General features: G+C 62.5%; 1 protein-coding gene across 1 annotated transcript; it reads right to left on the bottom strand.

Annotated features, from left to right (window-relative positions):
* Positions 1–2,125: 2,125 nt before the first annotated feature.
* On the bottom strand, positions 2,126–14,230 carry IGLON5 (IgLON family member 5). The gene is made up of 8 exons (XM_004597137.2): positions 14,146–14,230; positions 8,190–8,268; positions 7,245–7,477; positions 6,046–6,165; positions 5,152–5,286; positions 4,910–5,030; positions 4,455–4,609; positions 2,126–2,976 (listed from the first exon to the last, which is right to left on the bottom strand). Exons 1-8 carry the CDS (start codon positions 14,222–14,224, stop codon positions 2,888–2,890), a joined length of 1,011 nt encoding a protein of 336 aa, XP_004597194.2. The 5' UTR covers positions 14,225–14,230; the 3' UTR covers positions 2,126–2,887.
* Positions 14,231–15,799: the final 1,569 nt, after the last annotated feature.

Raw genomic sequence — 15,799 nt, 5'->3', positions numbered from 1 at the left:
CCCTGGCCCTGCCCTGACCATAGCCCTGCCCCTGCCCTGACCATGGCCACAGCCCTGTCCTGACTCCTCCCACCCTGCCCCTGCCCTGACCATGGCCACGCCCCTGGCCTGACTCCTCCCACCCTGGCCCTGCCCTGACCGTGGCCATGCCCCTGCCCTGGCTCCGCCCACCCTGACACTGCCCTGGCCATACCCTGACCCTACCCTCTGACCATGGCTCCATTGAGCAGCACAAACTCCAGTGTTCCTCCAGGCCTTTGGTCCTGGCGTGTGTTCAGTCTGGAACATTCTCTTTCCCCCGTGTTCAGCCCTCGAGCCCCGAGATCACCATTACTATCACAGAATACCTGAACCCGGTCCTCTCTCGGTCCACCCTCCCTGGACTAACGCCTCCTCACCCAAAGGTGCCTCGTCACTCACGCAGCCTTGAGCTTCGACTCTAAACTGATCAGCCTCGGGAAAGCCAAGACCCGCCGTGACCTCAGTGCCAGACTGAGCAGCCGGCAGGTGGAGGCGGCCAACCGAGATTGGTTAGCGGGGCAAGGACTGGACTTCCTGCTGCTGCTTCCTTCTTTTTTAAAAAACAAGGTTTTATTTATTTATCTTCATTGTATTATAAAGAGGAGAAAGAGGCCGAGACTGGCAGGTCTCCCTGGTTCCCACCCCAGTCGCCTGCTGGGCTCCTGACCGTCATACGTGATGTCTTGCCTGTGTGCGTGGCCTCATGTGACAACAAGGCTGTTGTAACTCCACTCCTTACATCTTCACAAACGAGAGTTAGAGGGCAGGAACAGAGCTGCTTTCTGATACACATATTCCTTTACCTCTCCCTCTCTCTCTCCTTCCCTCTCTGGTCAACACGCAAGCGTCCCTTTATGTCTAGTGAAAGAAGAAAAATGGAATCACTTTTGTCAAGCCCTAACCAAAGCAAATCAATAATTAAAGCAGGGGTGGGGGTGGGCTGTAAAGGGGAAACGTCTCCCTCAGGCACACCTGATCGCCGGAGCTGCTTATTCACTCAACACACACGCTTGCACAGTGGTCCCACCCGCCTGGCCGGAACGCTTCCTGCAGCCATAGCTGCCTGCTCACTGCCTGCGTTAACCTTGGCCGGACGCCGCCTTTGCTACCGGCTGTACAGCCAAGGATGCCGTCCAGAACCCGGATGCAGCCGCTCCTTTCTGCCTTCAAGCCCTCCCCCTGACTCGGGTCCTGGATCAACCCTGGCTGTCATTTCCCTTCGAGCCCCTGAGAGGGAAAACACGGCTTGGTGATGCCAGAGGCTTGGCCCCCTGCCCCGAGCCCTCTCCCTGGAAGGGAGAACCCCCTGAGCCATGCTGCCTAGCAGGAGGACACCCCCACCCTGAGAGCAGTCGTCTGTCTACCTCTGAACTAGTCATGGGAGGACATGGGCTGTGTCTGGTGGCTGAAGCCCATCAGGGGCTTCCTGGGTGATGGTCATTTCCAACTGTATCAAAGGGGAAACCAGGTCCAGGGAGTGGGTAGGGCGCATAGGAATGACCCCAGGGACCCCTGCCCTGTGCCCCCTCCAACCCCCGCCATCAACGACACTGACCCCAGCAGGCGAAGACTTTGGAAAAAGGCGTTTATTGGTGTGGTGGTCTCAACACTCCCCATGAGTCGGAACACACGGCCCCCAGGGTCCTCGCCCTCCCTTGCGCCCCCGCCCCCTCCCCAGCCCTGGACCCTGGGAATGGAAGACAATGCGGGATGGGGCCCACGCCCCCGTCTGAGGTACAGTCACTGGCCCCTGCTCCCGGCTCCCCTCTCCACAGCTCTGGGTGCTGACAGGAGCTGGTGACCAATGGCTCAAGGCTGTCTGTGTGACGCCGTTGCTCCCCCACTGTGTGTGGGTGGCATGTGCTGAGCCAGCACCCCGCCTGACAACAGCCACTCCACCCCACCCCGGGGACGCCCAGGCAGTCACCGGCCACAGGACAGCTGGAGCCCAGGGGGCCTATTGCTGATCACAGTCGCTGGTGTGTGTGTGTGTGTGTGTGTGTGTGTCTGTGAGGACACGCAGGTCCGCCCTGGGGGGTAGAACCAAGCTGCAGGAGACAGACAAGCCCACCCAGAGTGGACCAGCTGCAGGGCTCCAGGGCAGCCAGCTGGTACTGCAGGTGGCAAAGGGGGTGGTGACAGGTTTGGGGGGCTGGTGGGGAGGGCAAAGCACTGAGGCAGGCTGCAGCTGCGATCACCAGCCTGCCTGTTGGATGGAAGCACCGATCGGCCCAGGAAGGAGCCAGAGTCCAGGGGAGGCAGGCTGGGGGCAGGGGCCAGGGCGGGGTCTCAGGCACCTGAGCCAGTGCTGGGGCCCCTGGCTACAAGTGGTTCAACAGCAGAGGAGGCCAGGGCCTTTCACAGGGAAGGGCCAGCGTGCATAAAACTGGGGAAAGCAGGGAGCCCCTCCCTCACCCAGCAGAAGCTCCCATACCTACCTCCAGCCAGAGGGGACAGGTAGCAGGGTGGGAGGCAAGGATGTGGGAGTGACCAGAGAGGGAGGCCCCATCCCCTCCTCCACACTCACTCACACACACACACACACACACACACACACTCACACTCTCACACACAAGCCAGGGACAGCCTGAGCTAGGAGAGGTGTGGGTGCCCGGGGATGGGTGGGCCACAGTCGGAAGCGTGAACGGGTGGCGAGAATGGCTGTAGAAAGATGCATAATTTTGCGTTATTCCTCACAGTGATGGGTTCTCTAAAGATCTTCCTCTTCCTCTTCTCCTCCTCCTCTTCCTCAATGGCCGAGAGCTCTTTTGCCCCCTCGAGACCCACGGCGCTGCTCCCCCTGGTTCTCCCACGCACTTGGCCGAGGCCCCCTGCCCGAGGGGAGGCGGGCTGCCCTGCTCGGTGCCTACACCCTCCACCACAGCCAGCCCAGGGCCGGGAGCAGAGTCAGGGGCCCCGGGGGTCTGGGTGCAGAGTTCTCCAGGGATCCCGGGCCTGTGGGAAGAGAAACAGGATCACAAAGGGAACCCTGGGGCCGTGTCCCCCTGGGCGCGGTGCCGGAGAGTGTCCCTGGGGCCCGGCGGGTGCTGGGCTCCCTCCACTCCTCTCTCACTGGTATAACCCGTCCATCTTTGACATTTTGCAGATTCCTGCTGGGCCAGCCTTCATACTCCTCAGCTGACACTCCCTGGGCCCAGCTGGCTGCGCTCCTGCCCTTGAGGTCCCAGACTGTGCAGGGCGCCCTCCTGCCAGCATCTAGGCTTCTTGAAGGGGACCTTGTTTTATACCCAGGGCCACTTGGATGTTTTAAAAGCACCAGATTATCCACTTAAAAGCTCAGCTTGCTATTGGCGCCGGCATCTGCTGCCTATGACCCCAGCATCCCACAGGAGCACGGGTTCGAGTCCTGGCTGCTCCACTTCCACCCAGCTCCCTGTTAAGGAACCTAGGAAAAGCAGTGGAGGGCGGCCCACGTGCTTGGAGGCCTGCACCCATGAGGGAGACGCCAAGAGTTCCAGGCTGGCAGCTTCAGCCACCGCAGCCACTTGGGGTGTGACCAGCAGGTGGGAGCTGTCTCCTTCTGCCTCTAGTCTAACACTGCCTTTCAAATAAACAATTTTTTTTAAGTAGCCTGCTGTGGATGTGTTGGGTTCTGAGTCACAGCTGTGTTTGGCTGCCTAGGCAGGGCCAGACCACAGGACTTAGGGGTCTTCGCCCACCTGCCCGCCCGCAGTTCTCACAAGAACAAAATCTTCTGTGAACACAGATGTGAGGAGGGAGCTGCTGCAAAGCCCAGCTCTGCCAAGCCGCCACCCAAAGCAGAGGCTGGCCGCCGGTGAACTCCATCTAGAAGCTTCCATCTCCAACCGCGTCTGTCCACTCTCTCCCTGGTCTCTAGCGAGACCCAGGACCACAGCCGGTGTGCAACAAGGACGGGATGAGAAGTTCCCCTCTCGGAGGTTCTCTCACGTTTTGGCTTTTTCTCCCCCTGCTTCGGGTTTTGCAAAGTCTGCATATACATAAATGGGCCGTCTTGGGGGCTGGCAAGGAATTCGCCCCTGCTGTACACATGGTCGACAGGTCATTTTCTCGGCTATTGGCCATGGCTTTAGGCATTTTTTGAACTGTGAGACCGATCACACGAAATCAGATGGCCAGACGTTCGCACTGAAAACGCCTGGGATCTGTGGGGCCTTCGGGGACGCTTCGGACTTAAGATCTCAGTGCTGCAAAAATGCTGGTGCCTGATGCGCTGGGGCGTCTACTGCTTCACTGCTAAGCTACAAGCTCTGGTCTCTGGCACACTGCTGCGCCCAGAGCTCCCAGCCTGGAGAGGGCGCTCAGCAACACGGAAGGCCCCCGGAGGCTTCAGTGTGCGCCTCTGGTCTAAACTCGGGGTTCAGTCTGGGGACAGGGCTTTGTCGGGGGTCCCACCCACGCCCCGGGACCGCGACCACAGCGCATGGACGCACGTAGGAGTCGCATGGAGGCGCTGGACGCTCCAAGCCGGTTGGCGGCACGACACGTGTAGTTGCCATAATGTCGAGCGCTCACGTTGGCGAAGAGAAGCATGGAGCGGGTGCGCTCCGTCTGCACCTTCAGGCCCTCGGCTGTGCCGCTGCTCAGCCTGCGGAAGACCGGGGTCGGAGGTCGGCCCGGGGAGGGAGGGACCCGCAACCCTGGCGCCGAGCGCAGCGCAGGGCCCACTTCTGTCCCCACCCATGCAACCCCGGCTGCGCGCGGGGACACCAGCTTCGGATTCCAGCTACAGCATCCAGAGCCCCCCTCCCCATCTCCGCGCCGCCCGCCCCCAGCCCCTGTCCTCCAGGGGGCCCAGGCTCCCGCCCTCCTCAGCCCCAGGACCGTCTCCCTGTGCTGCCCGCCCTGCAGCCCGCCGGCCCCCCGCTGGCCCCGGGGCGGTCCTCACAATCTGTCGTCCTTGTACCACTGGAAGTCCGCGGGTGGCACCGCCATGGCCTCGCAGCGTAGGAGGGCGGCCCTGCCCAGTGCTGTGCGCGCGCTGGTCACGTCGGTGATGGTCGGAGGATCTGGCGGAGGACGAGGCTCAGCGGCCTGTGCTGACCAGGGAGGTGGAGGAGCGGCGCAGCCCCGTGCGCTCCCTCCACCCCGTGCCTGGGGCCCTCCCGCCTGCAGGGGAAGGGGGCTCACAGTTGACTGTGACCAGCACGCGGCGGCTGTCGGGCGCCGAGTTCACCCCGTTGTGCGTCACGCACTCATATTCGCCAGCCTGGCCACGCTGGATGTCGGAAATCTCCAGGATCTCGCCCTCCGAGGTGAAGCCATCTGTGGGGGGGCGAGGGGAAGGGAGGCGGGGCCGGACACAGACACTTAACACGGGACAACACGGGCACAACACAGACACACATCAGCGGGGCGGGCACAGCATGGCCTGGAGTGCCCCGGGGGCCGGAGGAGCTGGGTGGAATGAGGTGGGGTGGGTGGAGGAGGCTTAGGACTCGGGGCTCCCAGGAATCAGACATCCAGGGTCTGATGGCTCAGCTCTGGTAGGGGTGGAGAGCGCTCAGGGGAGGAGGGGAGCCGGGAGTCTGGGGTCTGGTACTGCAGACCCAAATGAAACACCTGGGCGAGAAACTCTGAGCCGGGGGTCTTGGGGTTGAGGGAGAGCAGCCCTGAGGTCAGAGAATATGCATGTCTCACAGCCACCTGCTGTGAGAACCGCTGGGCCAGAGCATCCTCCCCCAGGAGAGGCAGGGGTGTGGCCTGGGCCCTGGCTGGAGCCTGGTTTAGGGATTAGCTGTTAGAGACCTCCATTCAGGAGACTGTCAGCCCCCCACCGCGCCATGCACAGAGCGCAAGCCGGGACTGGTCAGAGAAGCAGAGGCCCCAACCCGGAGACTCACAGACTGGGGAAGGGTCTGGGGGCTGGTGGAGTCAGAGTACCAAGGGGGGAAATGAAGTCATACGAAGGGAGGGCGGGAGCAAGGGAGGGAGCCTGGGCATCCGGTTGCGGTGTGCGGGTGGTAGTGTAGAGGGCCCAGGCTGCCTGCCGCGGGGGGCCGGAGCCCAGGCTCGGGTGCTCACCTCGGAGCTGTCTCCAAGTGACCGTGGGCTCGGGCCGCCCCACAGCCAAGCAGAGCAGGTTCACGTTGCCACCCTCGTTCACGGTCACCGGGGAAGAGATGTTCACAATGCGGGCGGGGACTGCGGGCAAGGGGCAGTCAGGGAGGGGCTGGGGTGCCCCCTAAGATCCCATCCTTACAGGCAAGGCTGGCAGACACCACACCTGCGCTATCTCTCCCTTCTGCCCCAAAGCCCTCTGTGTTTGCTACAGCGGTGGGCGTGGCTGCCAAGCCACTGGCTCTCCTGTGTAGACAGCTGTCTACCTGCTGCCCTACACAGGTGGCTGATCTACCTGTGTAGACGGCTGGTCTACTGGCTCCCCTGTGTAGACGGGTGTTCTGTGTGTTCCTCTCTGTGAATTACTGATTGCCTTTCTGCCCTTTGCAGACTATATTTTGGGGTCTGTCTTCCTTAACTCCCTGTTTGTGGTTTCCTAAATGTCCATTTTTCGGTAACTGGATTAACACTCATGAGGTGCTGTGCACCGTAGATTCTAACCCCTTTACTAAAGCCTGCCCACTGGATCCCCCCCTCCCGGTGGGCGGGGAGGCAGCTTCGCCATGTGCCATCACTCAATGTCACGGCTGCCGTGTTTTCTGTCCTCTCCTCTCTCCTACGGGAACGTGTCTGCAGTCAGGATGGCCCAGTGCGTCACGGGGAGAGATCCGGGTGCAAAATGCAGGTGGCACCTTGTGTGCTTGGAAGTAACGGCACCCCTCCCCAGTTGCAGGCTGGACTCTTGGCTGCCCAGGGTCTCAGCTGGTGGCCATCTGGTGTGCCGCCAACCCACTCAGTGCTCCCTGTCCCAGGGGCTTCCATCTGTCTCCCAGATTCCCTCTGATGCTGCACTGTGGGGGCTCCTGAGCTCTGGCCCATCCCTGCCCTGCCCCCAGCCCCATCTCTGCTCTCTGCACCTCCTGGTCCACGTCCTTCTCCATTCCCCATCTGCTTTTGGTTTTGCCTGGGAAGCACTCTCAGAGCCCTGCTTTGGAGTTCCAGTCCCAAAACAGTGTCTGCACACAGCAGGCGCCCACTCAGTGCAGACTTCCTGAACATGCCCCCCCATCCTGCCACAACCCCACGGATGTGGGTGGTGGCACCAGGCGGGTGCACCTCCCCATCCCCATCCCCGCGCATCCGGGTTCCCAGCCTGGGCTCACCATGCACGATGAGGTAGACCTGAGTGGTGTATGGCTGGTGGCGTGTCTGGAAGGAGCAGGTGTAGAGGCCCTCGTCACCCAGTCCCACCTGCGTGATGAGGATGGAGAACTCCTCAGGCGTGTTGATGAGCAGCCGCACACGGGGGTCGCTGGTCCAGCGGTCATTGCCAGCATACAGGATGTTGGAGCGGTTCAGCCAGGCCACGCGGGTCACGTGCTCATCGATGAAGCAGCTGTGGGGTGGAGGCGAGGGTTGGGAAGGGTTGTCTGCTCACTCCCGCAGCTCTGTCACCTCCACCCTCCATTCCTGCCAGCAAGGGGGGGGGCAGAGGCTGGAGATACCGGCAGATCACACTGCAGCCCCAGGGAGTTGGAAGAGGCGAGACTGAGCACAGCAGAGAGTTGGGGGTTACTGAGGGTGCTGTGTCAGAGATCTCAATAAAGGCAAGATTCAAGGAGGAAGAGAGAGAGAGAGAGAGAGAGAGAGAGAGAGAGAGAGACTCAGAGAGAGAGGGGGACAGAGACCCAGAGAGAGAGAGAGAGGGACAGAGACCCAGAGAGAGAGACTCAGAGAGAGAGGGGACAGAGACCCAGAGAAAGAAGAGACAGTCACCAGGTGGGGGGACAGAGGTCCAGAGTTGGGAGAGGACAGAGCCCCAGAGAGGAGAGGCAGGGTCTGGGAGATGAGCATTCAGACTGTCGCCCGTGGAAGGTGAGGCTGTGCTGTGCCCGGAAGCAGGTGCGCGTGAGAGAGTGAATACCCCCAGAGTGCCTCCTCTCTCCTGTCTGTCCCTTTGCCAGACAGGGAGCCGGCTCAGAGTCCACACCCGACCAGATTGGCCACTGCTGGGCCACCCTCCCCGTGCCTGAATGTCCCCAGAGTCGGGAGGGTGAGGAGGGACAAAGCCTCTGAATTCAGGCCTGGATTCCCTGTGGCAGAGGTACCTGAGGGTGGCGTTGTCCCCTTCACACACTGTGTAGTTGTCAGCCGGGGAGTTGAACTCCAGGCTCTGGGACAGCAGCCCTGTGGGTGGGTGGGAGGGCAGCTCAGCCTTGCAGCGTGGGCAGGGCATGTGCACACAACCATGCACCCCCTTGCAGACAGACATCTCCTGCTGGTGGCACTGCCCATCTATCCTCCTTGGTGTTTTCAGGGACACACATGGCAGACATGCCCAGATGGGGACACACCCACAGCGTTCCCTGCCTGTGGGCTCCTGTGGATGCATGGGTCCGCGATGGCCCAGTCGCACCCACACACGCAGACCCATGCCTCTTGGGCGTATATGCACAAGTCACACAGGCACACGCACAGTGCACCCGGAGTGCCGGATAACTTAATATGCAGGAATTCACAGTTACGCAGCTGCAGCTACAGACGCACAACACACATGCGGGCACGTGTGCGTGCTGGTAAAACAGAGGACTGTGTCTATGTGCTGATGATGGACACAGAGGTAGACTTGCAAAGAAACGGGCAGATACGCAGATCATACACACACAAAAACACACATGACAGAAACACCAAGAACCATACGTCAGAGCAGCGACATGCAGGAATTTCACACGGAACACAAGTGAGCAGACACACACAGCCACACGGGCACACCCATGCTCCACAGAGCACACTCGCCAGGGCACGCCCACGCCCGCCCGCGTCTGGCTCTGCCACCATCCATCCCTCTGTGGACCGTGGCCAGCGGCTGGACCTGGGCCAGGGAGTGGGGGCTGGGCAGGCGGAGGCAAGGAGGAGACACCAGGCAGAGAGGAGGGAGGGAGATGGTTACATGACCTTGGCCGGCTGCAGCCGGAGGGCCCTAGCCCTGCCCCCAGCCGAGGACTAATTAATCTAATGAATTAATTGCCCGTGCTGCCCCAACGACTCCCGGGGGTCCTCTCCATCAGAGAGGCCCCTCAGGACAGATCTGGGCGGGGCCTGCTGCAGCAAGCAGTCCAGGCCAGGCCTCAGGGCTGGGGCTGGGCCCCCTGGCCACTGAGCTGGGTCTCCCCAGCCTCACCCCACCGGGGCGCCTGTACTCCGTGGATGCTGCTCTGTGTAGCCTCCGGGAGCAACAGGGGTTGGCCACACACACACACACACACACGTCTCACAGATGGTTACAGAGAGTCTGGCGTACACACAGCCATACCGACACATGCTGCCCCAGACACACGCCCAGCAGCCTGTCAGTGGGAAGTGACCACTCTCCCAGGGGTACTCCTGTTATGCCCAGTCCCAGAGGGACAGTCCCAGGCCATGCTGTACAGGGGTCTGCAGAGTCCGTGGGTGATGTACAGCCCTCCATGGGCTCTCTCTCTCTCTCTCTCTCTCTCTCTCTCACACACACACACACACACATACCCCACATGACCACAGTGCTGTGTTACTCTCCCACCTTGGAAAGCCCTATGTCACAGAGGTGCACCAACTCGCAGGCACACCCTGGGCCAGGGTCCCCTAACTTCTGCACCGCAGGTGTCTGGAGCCCTGTAGAGTGTTGCACAGTGTCCCTGGCCCCAACCTGCCGGTGCCAACAGCCACCACCCCGGGCACTGCCAGAGGCACCTGGAATGATGGGGTCCTGCAGGAGGTGATGGCAGGAGGCAGTGGTCTACGGCGCCCCAAGGGCAGGGGATCCAGGACTTGCTTAGACAGTACCACTCATGAATCAGGGTTCTGGGGGGACTTGGCCTGACAGAGGCGGGCACAACCCAACCACAGACAGATGTGCCCCTGGCCAATGTTGACTCCACCCCCAAGGCCAGCATCCCGGGCCCCCATCTTGGCATCTGCCAGCTTCACCCTCCTGCCAGTCCAGGATGGGAGGGTGCCCAGGTAGGGTCCCCACCACCCCGGTGAGCAGCCACTCAGGATCCCGAGGCCCTGGGAGTGACAGTCCCAGGAACCGTGGGAGGAGTCCGGGCGTCCAGGGATCCTCTAAGTCCCGATCTCTGTGCCTGGCGATTCGGAGTTCTGGGCCTGCATGCCCATCTCACAAAATCTCTGGACCCCGGCAGCGCCGGGAGCCCTCCCACCTGTGTGACCGCCCTCTCTGGGTCAGACTGACCATCATGTGTTCCAAGATGACCTCCCTAGAGCCCAGTCCCTGTGCCTCTGGTCACCTTGTGGCCCTGTCTGGCTCCAGGCTGGCACCTGGGGGGGACATACCTGCAGGACTGCATCTGTTGCCCATCAGACCAGGCACGGCTTGAGGCTCTGCTCTGGTCTGTGCCCCCTGCGTTGGGGGCCCAGGAAACACACTCACTGAACCCAAGAGGGCGCCTGTGACACACTTCCATACTTAAAAACTCCTATTCACTCCTCAAGATCCTAACACAAATGTCCCTTCCTCCAGGAGGCCCTCCCGGACTGTTCAAGGCACAGTCCCCACCCCATGGGCCTACTGGGACTCCCCTGGACTTGGCTGACCTAGGGGCCACAGGGTCCTCTCTCTCTCTGACCGGTGGTGCCTTAAGGGTCTCAATCGTAGTTGGGTCCAGGTTTAAACCTGCTCTGAAGTGTTTCAGGGGAGGAATGAATGGCTCCTGGAGACTGGATGGTCAAGTCGGAGGAGGCCAGATATTCATCTCCCGAGCTCCTTTCCTGGGCAGCTTGAGCCTCAGTTTCCCCAGAAGGGAGAGAGAGAGAGGGAGCGAGATCTTCCTTCCAAGGGTTTTTGCAAGGAATCCTGAGCAATGGTGCACACAAGGTGATTAGATCAGTGCTCGCCCAGGCTAGTGCTCCTGGCTGCACCTGGTCCTTACAGACAACCACCTCCACTGGGCCCGGCCGGGGCAGGGGCCAGCGCTGTGTCCGGGCTGTAGCATGCTCTGGGTCAGTGACTCCTTCCTTCAGCTCCGTCCTTACACTGGCTTTGTCCAGTGTAACCAAGCAGGCAGCCGAAGAGCCAGGTTGGCAGACTCAAGGCTCCTACAGGCATTTTTTCTTGGGGACTCAGTTTTCCCCCCTGTGAAGGGGAGAGCTAATTGTACACCCCTCCTGGGGTGTGGGGAGGGGCTACAGTGGTGTGTGTGTGTGGGGGGGGTGATCCAGTTCAGGGCTTAGATCAACACGCACTGGGAGCAGCATGGTCATGGCCCAGGCTGGGCAGCCTCCCCACTGGTTAGTGAGTGGAGGTGCAGTTGGGGGGGCAGGAGGAGACCGTCCACCTGAAAGACCTGAGTTGGACACCTGCTCTGTGCTGGGCACCCGGGGCAGAGCCAGGGCCGGGACCGAGACAGTGCCCCGTGAGCCTGGGAAGGTAGTGAGGAGGAAGTGTGGCTGGACCTGGAGACCCGGGCATGGTCCTCTGTCTCCTCCTCCTCCTGCCCCTCTCCCTCCTTCTCCTCCTCCTCCTCCTCCTCCTCCTCCTCTGCCGCCGTCTTGAGTCTGGGCCCCTTTGCAATCAGCCCTGACTCCTGGAGAGTCCAGATTCTGAGCGGGGAGCCCCAGACCCAGGCACCATCCCCACCTCAGGGGCCTTTGCCTCCTAATGGCTAATTCTCTCCCTTTGGGTCTCATTCCCACTCTGACCTGTGCAGAGCCTGTCCCTGGGGGCGGATGGGGAGGGGCCAGCAGGTCTCCACCCAGCCCTGTCCCAGGCTGCTCTCTGCAGCCACCTGCTCATGCGTGCAAGTTTTCTGCTGTTGCATCTTGGTCTCTCTCCTTCTGGCTACGCCGTGAGATCCAGGAAGGGCGGACACTAGCTCCCGCTCACTGCCCCCACTGCCCCCACTTCGTGCATCTCCCCCCACCCAGCTGTCCCAGGACGAAGCCCCCCCACCCCAGCTGCAGCGGAGGGAACTGCTGTTTGCTCTTGCTGGATTATGTTTTAGTCCAACGACGGAGCTGCTTTTGTGAATGAGTGTGGACATGTGTCTCGGCATAAAACATTCAGGAAAGCAAATTAAAGGTAGATTCCTGCCTACAGACTCCACGGAGGTTTTGTGAAGTGGGGGATAAAAACATGGCCAGTGGCCCGGAAACAGACTTGCTTTGTGTCAGCAAGCCCAGCAGACTGGGCTTGACACTGACCTTGGTGGGCAGCGGCTGGGTTTGTGTCGGAGGGGGGAGCGACGGGAGGTGCACCCCACGGCCGGCCCCTTCTCTCAGGAGCTGGGGGGCCCCAGTGGCATGGTGGGCTTCCCTGTGATTCCCTATGGGATGAGGCTTCTCTCTCCATGGAGGCTTTTGGAATTTGGGAGGCATCAAGAAGAGGCAGGCGAGGACACTGTGTTGTGTCTTAGGCTGCTGGGCTTGTCTGTCGCCTGGGTGGGTGGCTGGGGTGGCCTCAGCCACACCCTTCTTGCTTTCAATTCTCACGTGGGGATCCCAAGAACAGCCAGAGGTGGGAAAGCACTTGGTATCCCACCCCTACCCCAGGGGGCGGGTCCTGTCTGGGATCTGTGAGGGGCAGAGAGGGCAGTTAGCTTGAGATAAAAGGGTAGGGAGATGGACAGAATGGGGACAAAGAGGCAAAGGGGGAGGACACAGCAGGAGACCAGGATGGGCTAGGAGAGGTGGCGGTGGCCGAGATGCCCAGGAGGAGGCAGGGGTGAAAGGACAGGAGGTCAGGTGTTGGCCATAGGGGACAGCGTGAGGCACACAGAGGGGTGGACAGTGCAGAGCTGTGGGACAGGCAGAGGGAGGTCCCAGCGAGTGCCAGGGATGGCGCCCTCGGAGGATGACAGACAGAGAGAGAGGTCACACAGCAGGCTGTGGTGGCCCTGGCCACTGGGGGAAGTGAGCACGGAGGTCTGGTCCACTCCCCTCCCCGCCGATGGACAGTCAGGCCTGTGTGGCTGTGGGTGTCAGCAGGTCCCATCGCTGTGTTGTGGCCACCCAGTCTGAGTGGGCACCTCTCTGAAACGGTCCTGGGGGGTCTCTGCCAAAGGGTCCCCCCAGACTATATGTCCCTGACTGACCCTCCGCAGTTGTGGGGAGGGGGGGCGGGTTCCCTGCCTGCTGCACACCTTCCAGCGGCCTGCCATAGGCAGCCTCTGTCCTCCCTGTGCCCAGGAGGCATCTCCTTGACCAGCTGTGCTGGCCAGGCCTGTTTTGGGGAGACCCAAGGAAAGGAGACCCCAGGCTGGGCACAGGTGCCTGGCTGCCTCCTCGGCTGAAGACCACCCCATCCCCCCTGGCTGGCAGGACTGAGATGAACCCAGTGACCCTGCCTTAACCCTTCCCTCCCAGCTCCTCCATGTCCTCCCTGTCCAGTTCTCATCCCACCCCCGGCTCCCCCAATCTCCACATTCCATCATGAACCCCGACATTCCATCAGAGCTGCACAGTCCAAGTCCTTAGCACAGCACCCCAAACTCCAGGGTCCCTCACATCTCTGGACTTCCCCACCCATCCCCCAAATGCCAACACTCTCCCCACCCAGGTGGCCCAGCAGGGGGCTGCTTGCCCCCTCCCCTCCTTTCAGGGCAATGTGGACACCTCCTGGCCCCAGGCAAGGACTTCCTTAGGGACCTGCTCCCACCAGAGGCCAAGACCCCCACGGGCATCATCCACTCTGCTTTCACCCAGCTCCCCATCCCAACTCAGTTCTAGATATCCTGCCTGCAGACCCCCGCCCATGTCCGAGCCCCCTCTCTGACCCCCAAGCCGGATTCCTGCCTTGAAGCCGGGATCCCGTGTCTGCGACCCCTCTGCCCGTTCCGGGGAAAGGCAAGGAGACCTCCACCCCCTAGACCCGTGCCGCAGACCCCAGGGGGCAGACCCCTGCACCCTGGAGGACATCGGACGACCCTAGTCCGTGCCAGGGCACGCCGCCCCCGCCCCTCCGGGGCCTGGACCCGGGAGCGCAGGGGCCTCCCCGTCCGGCCCTGGGATGCAGCCCCGCACGCCTGCACCCCTCGCCCCAGCCTCCCCACCCCCCGGGCGCTGCGGTACCTCGGCTGATGACGGCCAGGCCGGCCAGGGCGGCGGCGGCGAGGAGCCGGAGCCGGGCCCCGGGCGCAGGGGGGGGCATCGCGGCGGCGGCGGCGCGCAGGGGGAGGGGAGGGGGCGGCCGGGGCGCGCGAGGCCTGGGGGAGAGGGGAGGGGGAGGGGGACCCCGCCTGCGGCTGCACCGGCCCGGGGGGCGGCGGGGGCGGGGGGAGGGGCCGGGGGGCGCGACGAGGCGGCCGGAGCTGCTGCAGACCCGGGGAGGGGGGCGGCGCTGACGGGCAGGGAGCGCGGCCAATCAGGGCAGGCGGGGGCCCGGGGAGGCGGGGCCGGGGGGGCTGCTCGGCCGAGGGAGAGGCCTTTGTTACTGCGGCCCGGCCCCCGCCCCTCCCGACGCTGCACCCGGGGTCGGGGACGCGTGCCCGAAGCAGGCTCCTCCCCCTCAGGCCCCTCTGTCAGCGGCGCCAGACGCCCCCCAGCGCGCCCTCGGACCGGGGGTGCAGCCCCTGCCTCACACCCAGGGGTCCAGCCCAGACCCTCCTCCCTCACACCCAGGGGTCCAGCCCCTCCCTCACACCCAGGGCTCCAGACCCTCCTCCCTCACACCAGGGGTCCAGCCCAGACCCTCCTCCCTCACACCCAGGGGCCCAGCCCAGCCCCTCCTCCCTCATACCCAGGGGTACAGCCCTGCTCCCTCACACCCAGGGCTCCAGCCCAGACCCTCCTCCCTCACACCCAGGGGCCCAGCCCTGCTCCCTCACACCCAGGGCTCCAGCCCAGACCCTCCTCCCTCACACCCAGGGGCCCAGCCCTGCTCCCTCACACCCAGGGCTCCAGCCCAGCCCCTCCTCCCTCACACCCAGGGGTCCAGCCCAGACCCTCCTCCCTCACACCCAGGGCTCCAGCCCCTCCTCTTTCAGATCCAGACATGGGAAGGGGGACACACTTGCTCCCCTGTCTACTTCCACAATGATATAAAACACCTTGGGGTGCAGTGTCCTTCCCCAGGATATAGGAGGGTGGAGAGAGAGGGCCTGGGGGGATGATTTTCAGTTTGGGGTGTAGGGGGGCCTATCATCACATACCAAGTCCCTGGACCCCCTTTCTCTGTGTCCTGGCTTGGGGGGCCCCGGGTGTGCCCCTTCTTCCAGAGGTTCTTCCCAGCACCCCGCCTGCTGTCCCGGGTTCGTTAGCAGGGAGCTGGATTGGAAGTGGAGCAGCCAGGACACACACTGGCACCCCTATAGGATGTTCATGGCTTAGCCCAGCTCACCACAGTGCCGGCCCCAAATTACTTTTTTTTTTAATGGGCAAAGACTCAGAACAAACAATTTGTAAAGCAAAAGCAGGATTCCAGTAATCCCATGAAACAAGCCGTGAAAATGGAGCCCACCGTGAGCTGTGACTACACCTTCACCCACATGGCTGGGACCAAAGAGGAGGGTCGCCGCCAGCACAGGCCGGGAACTCCTGTGTGCCACCGGCCAGCACCTGTCCACGCTGCCACCCAGGGGACTGTCAGCCTGCCGACGCCAAGACCCTCACGGGCCAGCCGCTTCACCTCGTGGCGTTTGTCAGGGAGACTGAGGTCTGCCAAACTGAGGCAGCCACGTGTCCCGCTGCAGGTGGGCATGGACGAGGAGATAAGCCAGGGTGACAG

Source organism: Ochotona princeps, chromosome 16 (genome assembly GCF_030435755.1).
Source record: "Ochotona princeps isolate mOchPri1 chromosome 16, mOchPri1.hap1, whole genome shotgun sequence".
In the NCBI taxonomy this organism is placed as follows: domain Eukaryota; kingdom Metazoa; phylum Chordata; class Mammalia; order Lagomorpha; family Ochotonidae; genus Ochotona; species Ochotona princeps.
Note: the sequence above shows the minus strand (reverse complement) of the source record. Positions and strands in the feature narration are given on the sequence as shown.